The sequence below is a fragment of the Bos grunniens genome, chromosome 12 (assembly GCF_055505025.1).
Source record: "Bos grunniens cultivar Pamir isolate PY7600 chromosome 12, Bosgru_T2T1.0, whole genome shotgun sequence".
Classification (NCBI taxonomy): Eukaryota; Metazoa; Chordata; class Mammalia; order Artiodactyla; family Bovidae; genus Bos; species Bos grunniens.
In genome coordinates, this window is record NC_141176.1 from 75,799,215 (window position 1) to 75,818,811 (window position 19,597).

General features: G+C 41.7%; 1 protein-coding gene and 1 pseudogene across 3 annotated transcripts in view; both read right to left on the bottom strand.

The window, feature by feature from the left end:
* The window catches only part of LOC147361924 (ATP-binding cassette sub-family C member 4-like), a 71,751-nt pseudogene extending 54,753 nt beyond the window's left edge, over positions 1–16,998 (bottom strand).
* A 2,026-nt stretch (positions 16,999–19,024) lies between these two features.
* LOC147361925 (ATP-binding cassette sub-family C member 4-like) overlaps positions 19,025–19,597 on the bottom strand; it is a 169,780-nt gene continuing 169,207 nt past the window's right edge. For all 3 annotated transcript variants that reach the window (XM_086330248.1, XM_086330245.1, XM_086330246.1), the window contains exon 31: positions 19,025–19,227. In XM_086330248.1, the coding sequence (XP_086186374.1) occupies positions 19,131–19,227 (97 nt within the window). In that variant the 3' untranslated portion in view covers positions 19,025–19,130. The remainder of the gene's footprint in view (positions 19,228–19,597) is intronic.

Here is a 19,597-nt window from a genome sequence, read left to right on the forward strand (position 1 = left end):
ATTATTTAGTAAATAAATTAATGTCTCTGATTTATTAAAGAAGCAGTAAGAGACTGAACTTCAGATCTGGCAAACCCTGGTAGCCTGGCCCATCTAATGATACCTGGTCCACGGGCCAGGAGACTAGTTTCTAGCTCCAGCAGTGGTACTGAGGACCCAGTGTTTCACCTGTCCTCCTCCTATCTCCTTTTCCACTCCAGTTCAGCATCTCCATGACCCTCACCATCTGATAATCTCAGCTTACTTCCCAAACAAAAGTATAAATCTCTGAGCTTTACCAATAAGCAGATTTGAAACATGTTAGACCATTTTCCCCCATGTTTATTCCCCACAGAGAACATCAGGAAATTAGCACTGCAACTTACCCAGATTATAGCATCCTTCCCTGAAAGGCCCTTTTTAAAAATCTGCTATCACAGGAAAAGGTGCTCAACATCACTAATCAACAGGGAAATGCAAATCAAAGTCATGATGAGACAGCCCCACCCCCACCCCACACACATATTAGAAGGGGTAAAGAAGAGGAAGAAGAAGAAAAAGAAGAAGAGGGAGGAGGCAGAAGAAGAAAAAAACAAGATGGGAAGGATGTAGGAAAACTGGAACCCTGGCACATTGCTGGTGGAAATGTAAAATGGTGCAGTCACAAAGGACAAACACTGTATGATCTCACTTTCATAAAGGTGCTGAGAGCAGTCAAATTCAGAGAGAAACAAAGTGGCCCTGTGGTTGCCAGGGATGGAGAGGGGACTGGGGAGTTAGTGTTTGATGACACATTAGTGCAGGATGAAAAGGGTTCTGGAAAATGGTTGCACAACACATAAATATAGTCAACAACACTGAATTGTATACTTAAAAATGGTTAAGATGGTAAAGTTGATGCTCTGTGCTACTGCTGCTGCTGCTAAGTCGCTTCAGTCGTGTCCGACTCTGTGCGACCCCAGAGACGGCAGCCCACCAGGCTCCCCCATCCCTGGGATTCTCCAGGCAAGAACACTGGAGTGGGTTGCCATTTCCTTCTCCAATGCATAAAAGTGAAAAGTGAAAGTGAAGTCGCTCAGTCATGTCCGATTCTTAGCGACCCCATGGATTGCAGCCTACTAGGCTCCTCCGTCCATGGGATTTTCCAGGCAAGAGTACTGGAGTGGGGTGCCATTCCTTTACCACACACACACACACACACAAATTAATGAGGAAAGAAATCCAACTGATGTGTCTCAGATGGAAATCTTCCCAGGTTAGAGTCTAGACTTTGTCTAGACTCTCTCGGTGTATGACCTTGAACTAGCCACATAGCCTCTCAGTATTGGCCTCTGACAAACAGGGGAAACATGTGGAGATAACACCTTCCTGGGCTGAGAGAATCAGTGTTGCTCTAAACGTAAGGAATTTCCCCCAGACAAAGAGCAGCCATCACCAAGACAACGCCCTTGAGTAATCACATGTGGGCTCCAGTAGGAAGCCTCTGAGGGATAAAGTTACACTAGTTGTTCCAGCGAGAAGGAAAAAACACTTCGCTTCTTTCCTGGATGAACTCAGTGAAAAGTCATTGTAGAGCTTTGTTTACTAAAGCAGCCCACCCAACTTCCTTTTCTCCTCTATAAAAGAATTCTCCTTCCCTTGACATCTCAGTGGTAAAGAATCCTCCTGTCAATGTAGGAGACTCAGGTTCGATTCCTGGGTTGGGAAGATCCCCTGGAGAAGGAAATGGCAACCCACTCCAGTTTACTTACCTGGAGAATCCAATATACTTACCATGGACAGAGGAGCCTGGTGGGCTACAGACCATGGGGTCACAAAGAGTCAGACATGAATTAGTGACTAAACAACAATACCTCGCTTAGTTTGCTATGGGTGCAGATACAGAACTGCACTTCTCTGCTGATCCTGAATAAATGGACCTTGGCTGGAGAAATATCTGACAGTCTATTTGCTTCAGGTCAACAAAGGAAGGAAGTCAACACAATTGGGGGCCATAGGAAGACTTGGAAAGGCAAACTAACCACTTGACACATCTGAATGGACGCTAGTTGATACGCCTCAGGCTGATGAGATGCAGGACTATAAACACCAAAAAAATCAAGAATAAATTACAAAAAATTAACTTAAATTTGTTACACTATTTTACTGTAAGGAATTAGTAGTAAATTTTATACACCTCTGGGATGTTCTTCATCTTTCTTAGGGCGAGAATTATTGTATAAAATCACTAAAACTCATCAAGCTAAACACTTAAGGGCAACAGGCTGAGGTCTGAAAAAAAGCCCTGGAAAGCTCATCCAGCATCCATCTACAGCATGCAGATTCTGACTGTTAATGAAAAACAAGACTAATGCAAATAGCATTCTGAAAGCAGTGCAAATAATCCAAGTTTGATATTAAACATTTCTAAGCGCAGTGGCGGTTGCGACCAGCATACTAAATGCTGCCGAGAGGAACTATCCCATGTCCAAGGTCAGGGGCACAAGCCGGGAGGACCCCATGCCCGAAGAGCGGCGGCCAAGAGGAGTTACCCCACATCCGAGGTCAGGGGCGGCAGCTGAGAGGAGATACCCTGCGAACAAGGTCAGGGGTGGTGGCCGGGAGGAGCTACCCCACGCCCCCACCCCCAAGGCCAGGGGCGGTGGCTGGGAGGACCAACCACACGTCCAAGGAGCTGTGGCTGCGCGGGCACAGGAGGGCCTACAGGAGCTATCCCACGTTGTAGGTCAGGAAGGGCAGCGGTGAGGAGATATCCCTCGTCCAAGGTAAGGAGCAGCGGTTGCACTTTGCTGGAGCAGCCGTGAAGAGATACCCCATGCCCAAGGTAAGAGAAACCCAAGTAAGATGGTAGGTGTTGCAAGAGGGCATCAGAGGGCAGACACACTGAAACCATACTCACAGAAAACTAGTCAATCTAATCACACTAGGACCACAGCATTGTCTAACTCAATGAAACTAAGCCATGTTCATGGGGCCCCCGAAGATGGGTGGGTCATTGTGGAGAGGTCTGACAGAGTGTGGTCCACTTGAGGAGGGAATGGCAAACCACTTCAGTGTTCTTGCCTTGAGAACCCCATGAACAGTATGAAAAGGCAAAATGATAGGATACTGAAAGAAGAACTCCCCAGGTAGGTAGGGGCCCAATATGCTACTGGAGATCAGTGGAGAAATAACTCCAGGAAGAATGAAGGGATGGAGCCAAAGCAAAAACAAGACCCAGTTGTGGATGTGACTGGTGATAGAAGCAAGGTCCGATGCTGTAAAGAACAATATTGCATAGGAACCTGGAATGTCAGGTCCATGAATCAAAGCAAATTGGAAGTGGTCAAACAAGAGATGGCAAGAGTGAATGTAGACATTCTAGGAATTAGCGAACTAAAATGGACTGGAATGGGTGAATTTAACTCAAATGACCATTATATCTACTACTGTTGGCAGGAATCCCTCAGAAGAAATGGAGTAGCCATCATGGTCAATAAAAGAGTCCGAAATGCAGTGCTTGGATGCAATCTCAAAAACGAAAGAATGATCTCTGTTCGTTTCCAAGGCAAACCATTCATATCACAGAAATACAAGTCTATGCCCCAACCAGTAATGCTGAAGAAGCTGAAGTTGGAACAGTTCTATGAAGACCTACAAGATCTTTTAGAACTAACACTCCAAAAAGATGTCCTTTTCATTATAGGGGACTGGAATGCAAAAGTAGGAAGTCAAGAAACACCTGGAGTAACAGGCAAATTTGGCCTTGGAATACGGAATGAAGCAGGGCAAAGGCTAATAGAGTTTTGCCAAGATAATGCACTGGTCATAGCAAATACCCTCTTCCAACAACACAAGAGAAGACTCTACACATGGACATCACCAGATGGTCAACACTGAAATCAGATTGATTATATTCTTTGCAGCCAAAGATGGAGAAGCTCTATACAGTCAACAAAAACAAGACTAGGAGCTGACTGTGGCTCAGATCATGAACTCCTTATTATCAAATTCAGACTTAAATTGAAGAAAGTAGGGAAAAACCACTAGACCATTCAGGTATGACCTAAATCAAATCCCTTATGATTATACAGTGGAAGTGAGAAATAAATTTGAGGGCCTAGATCTGATAGATAGAGTGCCTGATGAACTATGGAATGAGGTTCATGACACTGTATCGGAGACAGGGATCAAGACCATCCCCATGGAAAAGAAATGCAAAAAAGCAAAATGGCTGTCTGGGCAAGCCTTACAAATAGCTGTGAAAAGAAGAGAAGCAAAAAGCAAAGGAGAAAAGGAAAGATATGCCAGTCTGAATGCAGAGTTCCAACGAACAGCAAGAAGAGATAAGAAAGCCTTCCTCAGTGATCAATACAAAGAAATAGAGGAAAACAACAGAATGGGAAAGAGTAGAGATAGCTTTAAGAAAATTAGAGATACCAAGAGGACATTTCATGCAATGATGGGCTCAATAAAGGACAGAAATGGTATGGACCTAACAGAAGCAGAAGATATTAAGAAGAGGTGGCAAGAATACACAGAAGAACTGTACAAAAAAGATCTTCACGACCCAGATAATCAAGATGCTGTGATCACTGACCTAGAGCCAGACATCCTGGAATGTGAAGTCAAGTAGGCCTTAGAAAGCATCACTACGAACAAAGCTAGTGGAGGTGATGGAATTCCAGTGGAGCTATTTCAAATCCTGAAAGATGATGCTGTGAAAGTGCTGCACTCAATATGCCAGCAAATTTGGAAAACTGAGCAGTAGCCACAGGACTGGACAAGGTCAGTTTTCATTCCAATCCCAAAGAAAGGCAATGCCAAAGAGTGCCCAAACTACCACACAATTGCACTCATCTCACATGCTAGTAAAATAATGCTCAAAATTCTCCAAGCCAGGCTTCAGCAATACATGAACCGTGAACTTCCTGATGTTCAAGCTGGTTTTAGAAAAGGCAGAGGAACCAGAGATCAAATTGCCAACATCCGCTAGATCATGGGAAAAGCAAGAGAGTTCCAGAAAAACATCTATTTCTGCTTTATTGACTATGCCAAGGCCTTTGACTGTGTGGATCATAATAAACTGTGGAAAATTCTGAAAGAGATGGGAATACCAGACCACCTGACCTGCCTCTTGAGAAATTTGTATGCAGGTGAGGAAGCAACAGTTAGAACTGGACATGGAACAACAGACTGGTTCCAAATAGGAAAAGGAGTAGGTCAAGGCTGTAAATTATCACCTTGCTTATTTAATGTTTATGCAGAATACATCATGAGAAACGCTGGACTGGAAGAAACACAAGCTGGAATCAAGATTGCCAGGAGAAATATCAATAACCTCAGATATGCAGATGACACCACCCTTATGGCAGAAAGTGAAGAGGAACTAAAAAGCCTCTTGGTGAAAGTGGAAAGTGAAAAAGTTGGCTTAAAGCTCAACATTCAGAAAACTAAGATCACGGCATTCAGTCTCATCACTTCATGGGAAATGGATGGGGAAACAGTGGAAACAGTGTCAGACTTTATTTTCTTGGGCTCCAAAATCACTGCAGATGTGACTGCAGCCATGAAATTAAAGGACGCTTACTCTTTGGAAGGGAAGTTATGACCAACCTAGATAGCATATTCAAAAGCAGAGACATTACTTTGCCAACTAAAGGCCATCTAGTCAAGGCTATGGTTTTTCCTCTGGTCTTGTGTGGATGTGAGATTTGGACTGTGACGAAGGCTGAGCGCCGAAGAATTGATGCTTTTGAACTGTGGTGTTGGAGAAGACTCTTGAGTGTCCCTTGCACTGCAAGGAGATCCAACCAGTCCATTCCTTAATGGAGATCAGCCCTGGGATTTCTTTGGAGGGAATGATGCTGAACCTGAAACTCCAGTACTTTGGCCACCTCATGCGAAGAGTTAATTCATTGCAAAAGACTCTGATGCTGGGAGGGATTGGAGGCAGGAGAAATGGACGGCAGAGGATGAGATGGCTGGATGGCATCACTGACTCGATGGACGTGAGTCTGAGTGAACTCCGGGAGTTGGTGATGGACAGGGCAGCCTGGCGTGCTGTGATTCATGGGGTTGCAAAGAGTTGGACATGACTGAGCGACTGAACTGAACTGACTGATGCACTTATGATCACTAGTTACTGAGGGCTTAACAGGACCAACTTCCCTAAATCATCTTAGGACTCAGCCAGTTCACTTCCCCCTCATGTCATCAGCTTTTCTGACAAGGGTCTCTGGAGAGTCTGACTTGACCCCAGTGGCAGTTTCCACATCTGCACTCCCTTTGCAAGGGGACAGTTCGCTAACTGAGATGTGGCCAGAGTCCAGGGATTGAGGATGTAATGACTCCCTGATGGGTCAAGTGCATCTGGTCCAAGATGAGGTCCTGCCCCACCTTATCTCTGGGTCCTGCATTCACCCCCAACCTGCTGGCTTCTGGGACGAGAGTGGGAGAGAAATGCAGAGCTCACCACAGAGGCTGCAGTGCAGGACAGCAGGAACATCACCAGGGAGAGTCTCAGCTGACTGGACAGTCTAGTCCCCAGCTAGACATGGTTCATAAACTAGGCCACTGATTTCCAATAATGGGTATGAGGGAGAACAATTCAATAAACTATGATGAGAAAATGGGTTGCTTTGGGAAAATGGAACCTATATTATATCAAATACTAAAAGAAATTCTAGCTGCCTTTATTGTTAGAAAGTGAGTGAGTGAGTGAAGTCGCTCAGTTGTGTCCAACTCTTTGCAACCCCGTGGACTGTAGCCCACCAGGCTCCTCCATCCATGGGATTCTCCAGGTAAGAATACTGGAGTGGGTTGCGATTGCCTTCTCCAGGGGATCTTCCCAAGCCAGGGATCGAACTTAGGTCTCCTGCATTGCAGGCAGACGCTTTAACCTCTGAGCCACCAGGGAAGCCTTTCTTTTCTTTTCTTAGAAAGGAAACAAGAAAAGAGCTGAAACCAAACACAGAGATTTAGATGATGCTAGGATTTTTAAAAGATATTATAGAAGCAACAGGAGAAACCAAAAAGAAAAAGCTGAATACAATTAATGACATATAACTTAAAACCACAAAGTGAAAGTGAAAATGAAAGTTACTTAGTTGTGTCCAACTCTTGGTGACCCCATGGACTATACAGTCCATGGAATTCTCCAGGCCAGAATACTGGAATGGGTAGCCTTTCCCTTCTACAGCAGATCTTCCTAACCTAGGGATCAAAACCAGGTCTCCCACATTGCAGGCGCATTCTTTACCAACTGAGCCACAAGGTAAAATCCACTGAACTAAAGGACAAATTAAAAGTTGAAAAAGTACTATATGCAGTATTGAAAGTTATGTTAAAAATAACTGCCTTATAGGAAAAACATATTAATAAACAATCAAATAAAGACAAATGGTCAATAGACATAAGAAAGCTCCATCTCCACAAATCAAATAAATTCAAGTTAAATTTATTTAACTTATCCATTTTATTTAGACCTAATAAAAATGTAAGTTCGGTACTCAAAGATGGCAATGAAATAAGCACATAAGAGCTTTAAGAGGGCAAACTGGTCCAAACCTGATCAAAAACATTTTGGCTTTTCACCAGTTTACCCTACTTCTGGGGATATAGCAAAAGGAAAGATGGACCTAAATATTAGGGTGAGGTAAATATATATCCCTATGGATATGGCCATCATATCATAATTAGCAAAAAACTGCGTTAAAAGTGAAAGACTGCATAAATTGCATTAAATACCATGTTTTGAACATTATCTAATTCAATAAATAAACATTAAGCATAGAAAATTAAGAAGGACTCAAGATTCAAATTTTTTTTAGTTTTATAGAAAAGCATGCACGCTCAGTTGTGCAGAAAGATTTCTAAGGGAAAGAAAAAACAACCAAAATATCAGCAAGTATATTTGACTAATAGAAAGAAATTCTTATTTTTTTCTTCTTCTATAGCTTTAAATTTCTTACAGAAATAGAAAAATAAATATTCTTTCCTAAAATTGACTGCTGCTGCTAAGTTGCTTCAGTTGTGTCTGACTCTGTGCGACCCCATAGATGGCAGCCCACCAGGCTCCCCCGTCCCTGGGATTCTCCAGGCAAGAACACCGGAGTGGGTTGTCATTTCCTTCTCCAATGCATGAAAGTGAAAAGGGAAAGTGAAGTCGCTCAGTCATGTCTGACTCTTAGCGACCCCATGGACTGCAGCCTACCAGGCTTCTCTGTCCATGGGATTTTCCAGGCAAGAGTACTGGAGTGGGATGCTGTCGCCTTCTCCAATAGGTCATATAACAGTCACAAAATCATTAGCTTCTCTCTGAAGCACATAGATGACAGTGTCTGATGGACATTTCTGAATTGTTCTGCAGATATTAAAACACCCCCCAGATGAATAAGGTCACTGCCTCATGGCCTTAAGCAGGCAGCACCCAGACCAGCTGGAACCAAAGGACTGATGATGTTAAACCCTGTGATCCTACTCTGATATCTCACCCTCAACCAATCAGAATGGTGTAGAAGTTGATTACATTCCCTGGACTTTCTCCCTCACCTTGCTTTTAAAACCTCTCCCCTGAAATCTATCAAGGAGTTTGGATTTTATAAGGATGAGTTGCCTGTACTCCTAGCATGACCCCTGCGATAAACCTTTCTCTGCTCCAAATGCCAACATTTGCATTTGTTTGGCCTGACTATACCTTGGACACAGAAACTTAGGTAGAACACAACCACAGGTTGTAGGCAAGCACTTGATCTCACACAACTGCAGGGTTTAGCACAGATTGTATGTGTAGAGCTATAAGAGCTAAAGAAAAGTAAAAGGAATAGAGGAACTTGAATGATTTTGGAAGATGAATGAATGCTGCTCCTGGAGACAGGCTGTTGGCATCTCACATTTTGTACTATGTAGGGACCTCTGTGGGCTTTTTGCTGCCCTCTTAGATTGGGAAAGGAGAACATGGATGAGGGGGAGGGGAGAGAGACTGCCTTATGATTTTTTTATCATGTGCTCCAGGGCCTAGTGGAATGACAGTGACATATGTTACATAACACAGGGTATGGACGTTTCTGAAAAACTTACCTCACTACTTTTGTAACAATGCCCTATTCAAGAAGGTACTATCATTCCTATTTTTACACATGAGAAAGATGTGTCTTAAGGACAGTTACTTTTCTAAGTTCTTCAAATTAGTAAATGACAAATCCTGATTTGAAATCAAGCCCATGTCCAGTACTGGTAGATGGACAGTATGCATGAAAAGTGCCTAGAATACACTTTTGGAATCACTGTAGAACTGAAAAAAAAACAAAGTCTTGGACTCCCACTCTTGTCTTTAGTCATTTGTGTGACCATCTTACCAGCTCAGCAGTTTCTCCTCCTTCTACCGTAAACAAAGATTAAAGTTTGTGGTGTTTATAACAAGATCATTTTGTTATTCTTTGATAATTTCCCATGTATCTTGGCTATTAACAACAGAGTATTGTTAATAATGGCTTTTGGCTTCAGTTATGCAAGATAAGTAAGTTCTGCAAAACTAGTATACAGCAGTGTGGCTACAGTTGGCAATATTCTGTGTATGTTTAATTTTTTAAGAGACTAGATCTTGAAGGCTCTCAACATAAAAAAGGAAAATGGTTAAAGTGTGAAGTGATGGCTATGTTGATTGACTTGGCTGTGGTATTTCACAATGTATATATGTGTCTTAAGTCATTAGGTTGTACATCTTAAATATATACATTTTTGAGTGTCAATAATACCTCAATAAAGCTGGAGGGGAAATTATTTTAAGGAAAGCCTAATGTATTCAAACATTTTAAATAAGGCCAAATATAAGAATAACAGAATGCTGATAATTTCTACTGATGGACATGATGGAGATATATTATACTACTTTCTTGATATCTCATGCATGTTTAAAATTTTTTTGCTGCAAAAAATAAGACAATTAGAGTTGAAATTTGTAATTTTTCAGTTACATACTTTCTCCAAACTGCCAAATACACTCAGTCCTTTCAGCTTCTGTCTTTTCTGCCTTTAACCAAGATCTTTTGAAACTTTCTACTATTCTTTTCTTAACATTAATTAATAGGACATTTAGAAGAAATGTTGAAATCCATTGTTGAACTGTACAGAGAAGTCTGGGTGTGGAACCAGGGGACCAGAGCTCTAGATGCTTCATATATTACCTAAACTTTCTCAGGTCTACAATGGGAAACCCCTACTCTTCTAGTGGTAAAGAACCTGCCTGCCGATGCAGGAGACAAGAGACTTGGGTTTGATCCCTGGGTTGGATAGATCCCCTGGAGTAGGCAATGGCACCCTACTCTAGTATTCTTGCCTGGAGAATCACATGAACAGAGGAGTCTGATGGGCTACAATCCATGGTGCTGCAGCGAGTCAGACATGACTGAAGCAACAGCACACATGCCTGCACTCACCAACCTTCCCTCCATCTCTTCCAGTCAGAGGGCCAGGGTCATCTAAAAATTTGGAAAACCTACAACCCGAAATATCAGTTACTCCTAAGAGGAATGGACCCCCCTTGGTGATGCCAACTACCATCTTCCCAGAAGCTTCAGGGGTTCACTTCATGGGAACATCACACTTGAGTGAAGGGGCCCCTGAGCCCCAACCTCCAGAGAAACAACTGGGGCAATGGATCTTCTTGACTACTCCTGTGAACCTCTCTCTGACCTGAAGCTTCTCTTCCAAAAACCAACAAAATTGTGTTCCCAAAGAGTAAATGATTAACTGTAGGAATTGTTGCACTCAGAGGGGAGCTAGTGACCTGGGCCTCGTGACACATAGAACATTGTCAACATAAAAAAAACAAACCAACAAACAAAAAAAACAGCTACTCAGGTGAAAGTGGCCAAGAAGACCAGCCAGGATTTCTAGCTGTGACACAGGTCTGCTGCCTTCCTGGCTGGGATGGCCCTAGGGGACCGAGTTGCTCTGGATTACCTGTTTGCTGCCTGGGAAGGGGTTTGTGTACCAGGCAGCATGTGGACCTGTTTTCATGAGGATACACATAGTCTCACTGAAGGAGGCACAGATGGACCACTGGGAGGGTCACTCGGCTGCAGACACCAGACCACCTGGTCTGGGGAACAATCTGGGGGCAGGGTGATGGGGCCAACCGAGCACTACCAGAATTGTCCTTTCCTGGGCCCCTCCATGACCCTCAGAATCTAGAAAACTCCAGATGACGGTCTCGCAGAGACAGAACAGTTAGGGCCAAGGCCAAGGGGCACCAGACACATCCATAGGTGGTGGGAGAAGTCCTGCTCCTCCCCAGGGTCTGATGACACCACACTCAGCAGGAAGCAGCTGCAGGAGCTGGACCTGCACCCTCAGGCCCCTCAGGATGAGAAGTAGGACAGGCACAAAGAGGGGACGTGTCACCACAAAGACCAACAGTTCCCAGGGAGAAAGCACAGAATCTGGGTCATAAAGTAAAAGTCCAACCTTTTTTCTTTTCCTTTGTGCTGAGATATTTCACCTGCTCACAGGGCATCTTGTGCAGAGGTCTCAAACCCAGGCCTTCATACCAGAGACCCTGGTGTGAAATGGCTTCACTGACAACCTCAGCTCGGAGGGCCATGTCCAGAGACACAGCACCTGGCACTGATCTGCAATTGCAGCTGCATAGCTGAGTTCACTCCCCAAGAACTCTGTCCACTCCCAGTTGACAGGAACCACAGCAGCCTGGCTAGTTGTGGGGAGAATATGTCTTCTAGAGCTTGAACTCTCACCCCTCTATGCTTTGATTAAAGACTTTACTTCTGAAGCCAAATATTTACCCATCTATCAGTACATGAGTGACACTTGGCTGAAGTCACCTATTAGGGTCTGCCTCAGGATTGTAGGTAACAAAACAGAAAGAAATCAAACACTCTTCTGCCCAATAACGCTGTGTAATTCTCCTGAAGACCTGGAGAAAGGAGAAGCACTGGACTAGCGAAGAGAATTGTTTCTTAATATGAGTGTGGTCTGCATTGTTCTCTTGAAAAGTGATATTTACTCTTGGAAACTTGAGTCTCCCCTCCTCATAGAAGCCAGGAGAGGTTCCTGTTCTGTCAGGTCAAAGAATTAAAGAACCTGACACTCAGCAACCTCTCAGAAGTGGGATTCTTGAAGGAAATCCATTGTTCTGGAGACCCAGGCTCACACTAGACCCAGGAGCCAACAGCATCAGAGCGTTTTCTCCTTCAGACACCCTACCCTACTGACCTGAGCCCCAGGAAACACCCCTGCCACTCCACTGAGTGATTTAGACTCAAGATTTGGTGACTGGCCAGGGGAGTGGAGCTTGATTCAGGAGATGAGACCTCCATGGCAATGAGATTTTTCTGAGGGTGGGTCTCCTAAAAGAGGTAGGTAGCAATTCCTGTGAAGAGAGTGGAAGGAGTGACCTCAGTTAAAAACCAGGCACCAGAGGAATGGTGTTGGCCTCTGGGGAGCTCTCACAAGGGGACCTTTTGGCAAAAGGCTCAATTCTTTAAGAGATTTCCCTTTAGAATGTGGGAAAGGACAAGTGGTCAAATCTTGAACTATTGAACTATTCTTGAACTATTTCTCTTCTGTACTGAAATATGCTTTTGGTTTACTGTAGCTCTTGAGTTAACTAAATTAGACCATCCCTGCCCAGTGCAGGGCTGCAGTTCCATGGAGGCTGACAGACAGGATGGTGAGATGGGAAGGGGAACAGTCTCCCCACCCCCACTCACTGACCTACTGGGGAGAGAGCATCATCCTGCCAAGTAGACCATGACTCAGAAACTCAGGTCCTGAGAGCAGTCCTGTAAACGGGACAGAGCAGGAGGTGAGGGGAGAATTCCCCACAGTATCAGGGAGCTCTCCATGCAGTCAGGAACACCAGGGAGAATGAATCTTCTGTCTGTCACTACATAAACCATCTGAGACATAAGTGGCCGAAAGCAGTGGTCACTTAATAGTTATTTGTGAGGGGGGCTTCCTAGATGGTGTTAGTGGTAAAGAACATGCCTATCAGTACAGGAGATGAAAGAGACCTGAGCTTGATCCTTGGGTCAGAAGATCTTCTGGAGGAGGGCATGGCAACCCACTGGTTGCCTGGAGAACTCCATGGATAGAGGAGCCTCGCTGGCAGGCTACAATCCATGGGGTCACAAAGAGTTGGACAGAAATGAAGCGATTGAGCACAACACAGCACAAAGCATTCTGCCAAAAAAACCCCCAGAAAACCAAATAGCTTTCCCTTCTTCTTATCTATTTTATATCTTATCAGAATCAGTATAAACTCCTGTATTTAAAAAAAAAAAAAAAAACTTTATTGTTGCAAAATGTAAAGTTTAAAAACCCTCAATCCTCTTGTTGTTACATACAAAACTTCTAAATGTGATATAAAATCAAACTGATCACATGGACTACAGTTTTGTCTAAATCAATGAACCTCAAAAAAGCAAGAGAGTTCCAGAAAAACATCTACTTCTGCTTTACTGACTATTCCTAAGCCTTTGACTGTGTGGATCACAACAAACTGTGGAAAATTCTTAAAGAGATGGGAATACCAGACCACCACTTGCCTCCTGATAAATCTGTATGCAGGTCAAGAAGCAATGGTTAGAACCAGACATGGAAGAACAGACTGGTTTCAAATTGGGAAAGCAGTACCCTGCTTTTTGGCACCTTGCTTATTTAACTTATAAGCAGAATACATCATGTTAAATGCCGGACTGGATGAAGCACAAGCTGGAATCAAGATTGCCAGGAGGTATATCAATAACCTCAGAAATGCAGATGACACCACACTTATGGCAGAAAGTGAAGAGGAACTAAAATGCCTCTTGATGAAAGTGAAATAGGAGAATAAAAATGTTGGCTTAAAGCTCAACATTCAGAAAACTAAGACCATGGCATCTGGTCCCATCACTTCATGGCAAATAGATGGGGAAACATGGAACGAGTGAGAGACTTTATTTTTGAAGCTCCAAAATCACTGCAGATGGTGACTGCAGCCATAAAATTAAAAGACGCTTGCTCCTTGGAAGAAAAGCTATGACCAACCTAGACAGCATATTAAAAAGCAGAGGCATTATTTGCCAACAAAGGTCCATCTAGTTAAAGCTATGGTTTTTCCAGTAGTTATGTATGGATGTGAGAGTTGGACTATAAAGGAAGCTGAGAGTCAAAGAATTGATGCTTTTGAACTGTGGTGTTGGAAAAGACTCTTGAGAGTCCCTTGGACTGCAAGGAGATCCAACCAGTCCATCCTAAAGGAAATCGGAAAGACTCATGCTGAAGCTGAAACTTCAATACTTTGGCCACCTGATGCGAAGAACTGACTTATTTGAAAAGACCCCTATGCTGGGAAAGACTGAAGATGGGAGGAGCAGGGGACAACAGAGGATGAGCTGGTTAGATGGCATCAGTGACTTGATGGACATGAGTTTGAGTAAATTCAGGGAGTTGGTGATGGACAGGTAGGCCTGGTGTGCTACAGTCCATGCGGTCACAAACAGTCAAACACGACTGAGCTACTGAACTGAATGTGATATAAACTCCATCTCAGAGGCTCATTTTCTGTCTAAGCAGTCTGCAATATTTAATTTTAAAAATATTTTCAATGTAATTTCCTCAAAATTTAAAGATGATTAGTTTTCATAAAAACAAAAAAAACACTGGTTTGGAATACCCAAAGCTTCCACCTTTTGGAATGAATAAGTATGAGCATGGTTGCTGAGTGAAAGAGTGAATTTAGTCAGAACCATCCAATGTCAGGGCTTCTCTTGTGGCTCAGCTGGTAAAGAATCTGCCTGCAATGTGGTAGACATGGGTTCAATCCCTGGGTTTGGAAGATCTCCTGGAGAAGGGAAAGGCTACACACACAATCCCAATTTGACTCCTAAGGCAAGTAATCTGGGCCAGGTGTGTAGATAGACGTCTCATAGGGCTGGGGCATATTATTCCTTCCAGTAATGTTATTTTTTAGTTCTAAATTCAAAAAAATATGTTTGACCCACTTTTAAACACACATTGCCATTTTAGTTTTGGGGAAAAAAATAGTTTTCTTAGACCGTTAGGTTTGGAAAAGCTCAGTTAATCCATATTCTCTGTTTTTAAAGGAAAATTAATAACTTTTAATAACAGCTTTTGCACATAAAAATGAAAGTCACTCAGTCATGGTCACTCTTTACAATCCCCTGGAATGCTCCAGGACAGAATACTGAAGCGGGTACTCTTTCCCTTCCCAAACCAGGGATCAAATCCAGGTCTCCCACATTGCAGGCAGATTCCTTACCAGCTGAGCCACCAAGGCTCACCTAAGCCCTTTACATATAATACCTAGTGCTCCATCTGTACTACCGTCTCAACCACTACCTTCTTTGTTAATGGTTCAGTTCAGTTCGGTTCAGTTGCTCAGCCGCGTCCTATCTGTGACCCCATGTACTGCAGCACGCCAGGCCTCCCTGTCCATAACCAACTCCCAGGGTTTACTCAAACTCATGTCCATTGAGTTGGTGATGCCATTCAACCATCTCATCCTCTGTTGTCCCCTGCTCCTCCCATCTTCAATCCTTCCCAGCATCAGAATCTTTTCAGATGAGTCTGTTCTTCACATCAGGTTGCTGAATATTGGAGTTTCAGCCTCCACCATCAGTCCTTCCAATGAATGTTCAGGACTGATCTCCTTTAGGATGGACTGGTTGGATCTCCTTGCAGTCCAAGAGACTCTTAAAAGTCTTCTCCAACACCACAGATCAAAAGCATTAGTTTTTCTGCACTCAGGTTTCTTTATAGTCCAACTCTCACATCCATACATGACTACTGGAAAAACCATAGCTTTGACTAGATGGACCTTTGTTGGCAAAGTAATGTCTCTGCTTTTTAACACACTGTCTAGTTTGGTCATAACTTTCCTTCCAAGGAGTAAGTGTCTTTTAATTTCATGGCTGCAGCCATCATCTGTAGTGATTTTGGAGCCCCCCAAAATAAAGTCTGCCACTGTTTCCACTGTTTCCCCATCTGTTTGCCATGAAGTGATGGGATGGGATGCCATGATCTTAGTTTTCTGAATGTTAATCTTTAAGCCAAATTTTTACTCTCCTCTTTCACTTTCATCAAGAGGCTTTTTAATTCTTCTTCACTTTCTGCCATAAGGATGGTGTCATCTACATATCTGAGGTTATTGATATATCTCCTGGCAATCTTGATTCCAGCTTGTGCTTCACCCAACCCAGCATTTCTCATGATATACTCTGTATGTAAGTTAAATAATTAGGGTGACAATATACAGCCTTGACATACTCCTTTTCCTATTTGAAACCAGTCTGTTGTTCCATGTCCACTTCTAACTGTTGCTTCCTGACCTGCATACAGGTTTCTCAAGAGGCAGGTCAGGTGGTCTGGTATTCCCATCTCTTTCAGAATTTTCCAGTTTATTGTGACCACAGACAGTCAAAGACTTTGGGATAGGCAATAAAGCATAAGTAGATGTTTTTCTGGAACTCTCTTTCTTTTTTGATGATCCAGCAGATGTTGGCAATTTGATCTCTGTTTCCTTTGCCTTTTCTAAATCCAGCTTCAACATCTCGAAGTTCACAGTTCACGTACTGTTGAAGCCTGGCTTGGAGAATTTGAGTATTACACTGTTAGAGTGTGAGTTAATGGTAACCATGATATTTATATTTAAAATGAGACCATATAAGCTTTCAGAAAGCCCTATTTACACATTATCAATATTTTTAATAGTGTAAAACAAGTTTTAACACAAGGCTTGTGTTTACAAAACTCGGAAGAGTTTTAAAGTGGTCTGTTGTGTTTTCTGGTATATTCTTCAACATTTGGACCATGGTACTGATTCAAGAATAGAATCATATAAATCAATGCACAGTATTGGCTTTAGACTTGAAAACAAAAGCTCCTCTATTTCTCACTTTTTTATGACTGAAGTGGGAGGTGCACAGGGTTGAGCTGCACACTAAAAAATCAAGAGTTTTTCCCACAGTACATCCTCATCACCTACCTCTGGAGCTGTGATACTTGCTGTGGGGACATGGTGATGTGCTGTCCAGACCTCCCTTTGAGGACTTGTTGCCCAGTTGCTGGATGTGCTGTCAGTGGGCAGTCTTCAGCCACCAGGTCCTCTGGGGATAGCTTTTATGCAATGACTCATCCAGGGGGAAGCATAAAAGCCTGGCCAGTGGACTTGTCAGGACAACCTCAAAGGACTATCTTCACTCCAGACCCCCATGGGGTCAGCTAAAGTCATCTGAACAGTGCTGCAGCTTGATTTTCCCTCTGCCCTACCCTGTTTCTTCTCTCCTGATTCTATAAATGTTGATCACAAGGGCACCCCTGATAAACATTCCAGAACTAAACTCCATCTGAGTCTGCATCCCAGAGAACCATTCTGCAATACGTATCCAAAAAAAAAAAAAAAAAATCAGTACTTGGGGAGGATTTTTATTTGAACTTTACTGATTATACACATACTTTTAACACTTTAAAATAAAATAAAATACAAGTGGTGCAAACAGGAACTTTGTATGTAAACATGGTTACCTTTGGTTTAAAATCCTCAATTGAATATTGTCTGACTAATTCAAGTGTAGAAATTGTTATATGTTAATAACAAAATCAAATTATTATTTTGAACCATATTAAAATGTTATTATATAGGTGAAAAAAAAGATTGAATGTTAGTGGTTATACATGGTTCAGTCTAATAGAAAAAAATCCATTAGCACTTGAAATTTAGAGAATATTACCCTTATGAATAACTCATGGGTAAAAGATATAAATAATGAATTCAATTAGATATTAGAAAATACTTAATAGTATGGTTATTGATCAGTGCTAGTATCCAAACTTGTAGGTTATAGTTAAGTGGACCTTAGAGTAAAAAAAGAAAAAGTAGCTAATGTACTTACACTATAAAAATGATTAAGTTAAAAGTTGAACTAAATTTCCAATTTAAGAATTTTAGGAAATAAATCTCAAAATAAATGAAAAGTTGAAGGAAAGACAGAATAATATGAAGTAGAAAAGAAAATGGGAAATATCAATTCAGCAAAAAATGTGATTCTTTAAAATAGGAAAAAGTCATGTAAGATTACTCATTTTAAAAAAGGCTCAAAAGAAAATTAAAAAGAAAAAAGAAAGAACACAATTATAGATGTTGCAGAGTTTAAACATATAGATATAGGGAGTAACTTTATGCCAGTTAAGTTCAAAACTCACAGGAAATAGATCCACCTTTAGAGAAATAAAACTTACCAAAAATGACTCTGTACAAATAACAAAATGAACAGTACTAACATAATTACCAAAAATAAAGTAAATATTCATGGCTGCACAATACTGTGAATGTGATTAACATCATTGAACTGTATGCTTAAAAGTGACTTTATGGCAAATTTTATGTTACACATTTTACTACAATAAAAAAAGTTAAAAAATAAAATAAAATTCTCTATCTAGAAGACAATAGATCACACATCTGTCCTTCATTCTCAAATCCCCTAGAAGGGCTTCTATTTTGAGAAAGCATATTTTCTCTTCCTTCTTTTTTAGAACACATAATATTGTCCTATATTTTAATCATGTATCAATTTTTTTTTTTTTTTTTTGAGAGAGGGACACCTTCCTCTCCCATAATTCACTTAAACTACACTATATTTTTGTTTTTCCTATTAGTTTTCTCTGTAGTGTTTTAAGTAGAGATCTTTGGGTAGAATAATGAATTCTAGTTATATTAAAGGAAATGGTGACACAAAACAGCTACTTCACACTAGTCTTCAAATAAGCGGAACCCCTGACATGAATGGAAAGTAGTAGGTAATTTGGGGAACAATATTTAAAAAAAAAATCTGTGACAACTTTGTCTTGCACATTAGAAAATGAGCTTTGGCTCTGGAGTCTCTTAAGGCAGAAAACCTGGTACACAGCTTTTACTGGTGGCCTGAACCTCTGATTTGGAGAAGAAAATAGTATAACATAGAAATAAAAATAATAAATCATTTTGTAAGAGCTTGGAATCAGTTGGTGAAGTTGGAGGGAAAAAGATAGAAAAACTAACATCTTGTGTGTATAAATACTTTTTGGTATAAAAAAAAGTACAACATAGTTTATACATGTAAAATCTGTTGGAAAGATGCCTTTGGGCTAGACTTGACCTCATGGTAGAATCACAGTGTTGACTCAAAAATTGTTAAGACTGAAGGCTGTCCACTGTAAGTGTTCATAATCACATGGTCACTGTGAGTGATATCTTTAGAGGTGCACCTGAGGGAGAAAAGAAGACAAAAACAGCATGTTTAAAAGTTGCAAAGTCCTCCCTGAGGCAACACATTTCTACATCCACTTTTTCATGTTGGCACAAATCATAACATTAGTGGAGTCACCATTTTAAAAAGCAGAGATGTATTTATTCTATGGGGGAAGTAGCCCCATTAAAACCCTCAGTGGGGCTGGGCTTAATGTCAAACAACCTGTAGATCCACTAGAGTTCTGACCATTCTGATTCACAGATATATTTTATCACTATATTAAATTGATAAACAAAATCATTTTACTGACTCAAAGCCTGGAGATAAAAACAGGGTGACAAAGAGGCTGGAAAATCTAGTGAATGCATGAGGATTTGTCATTTTCA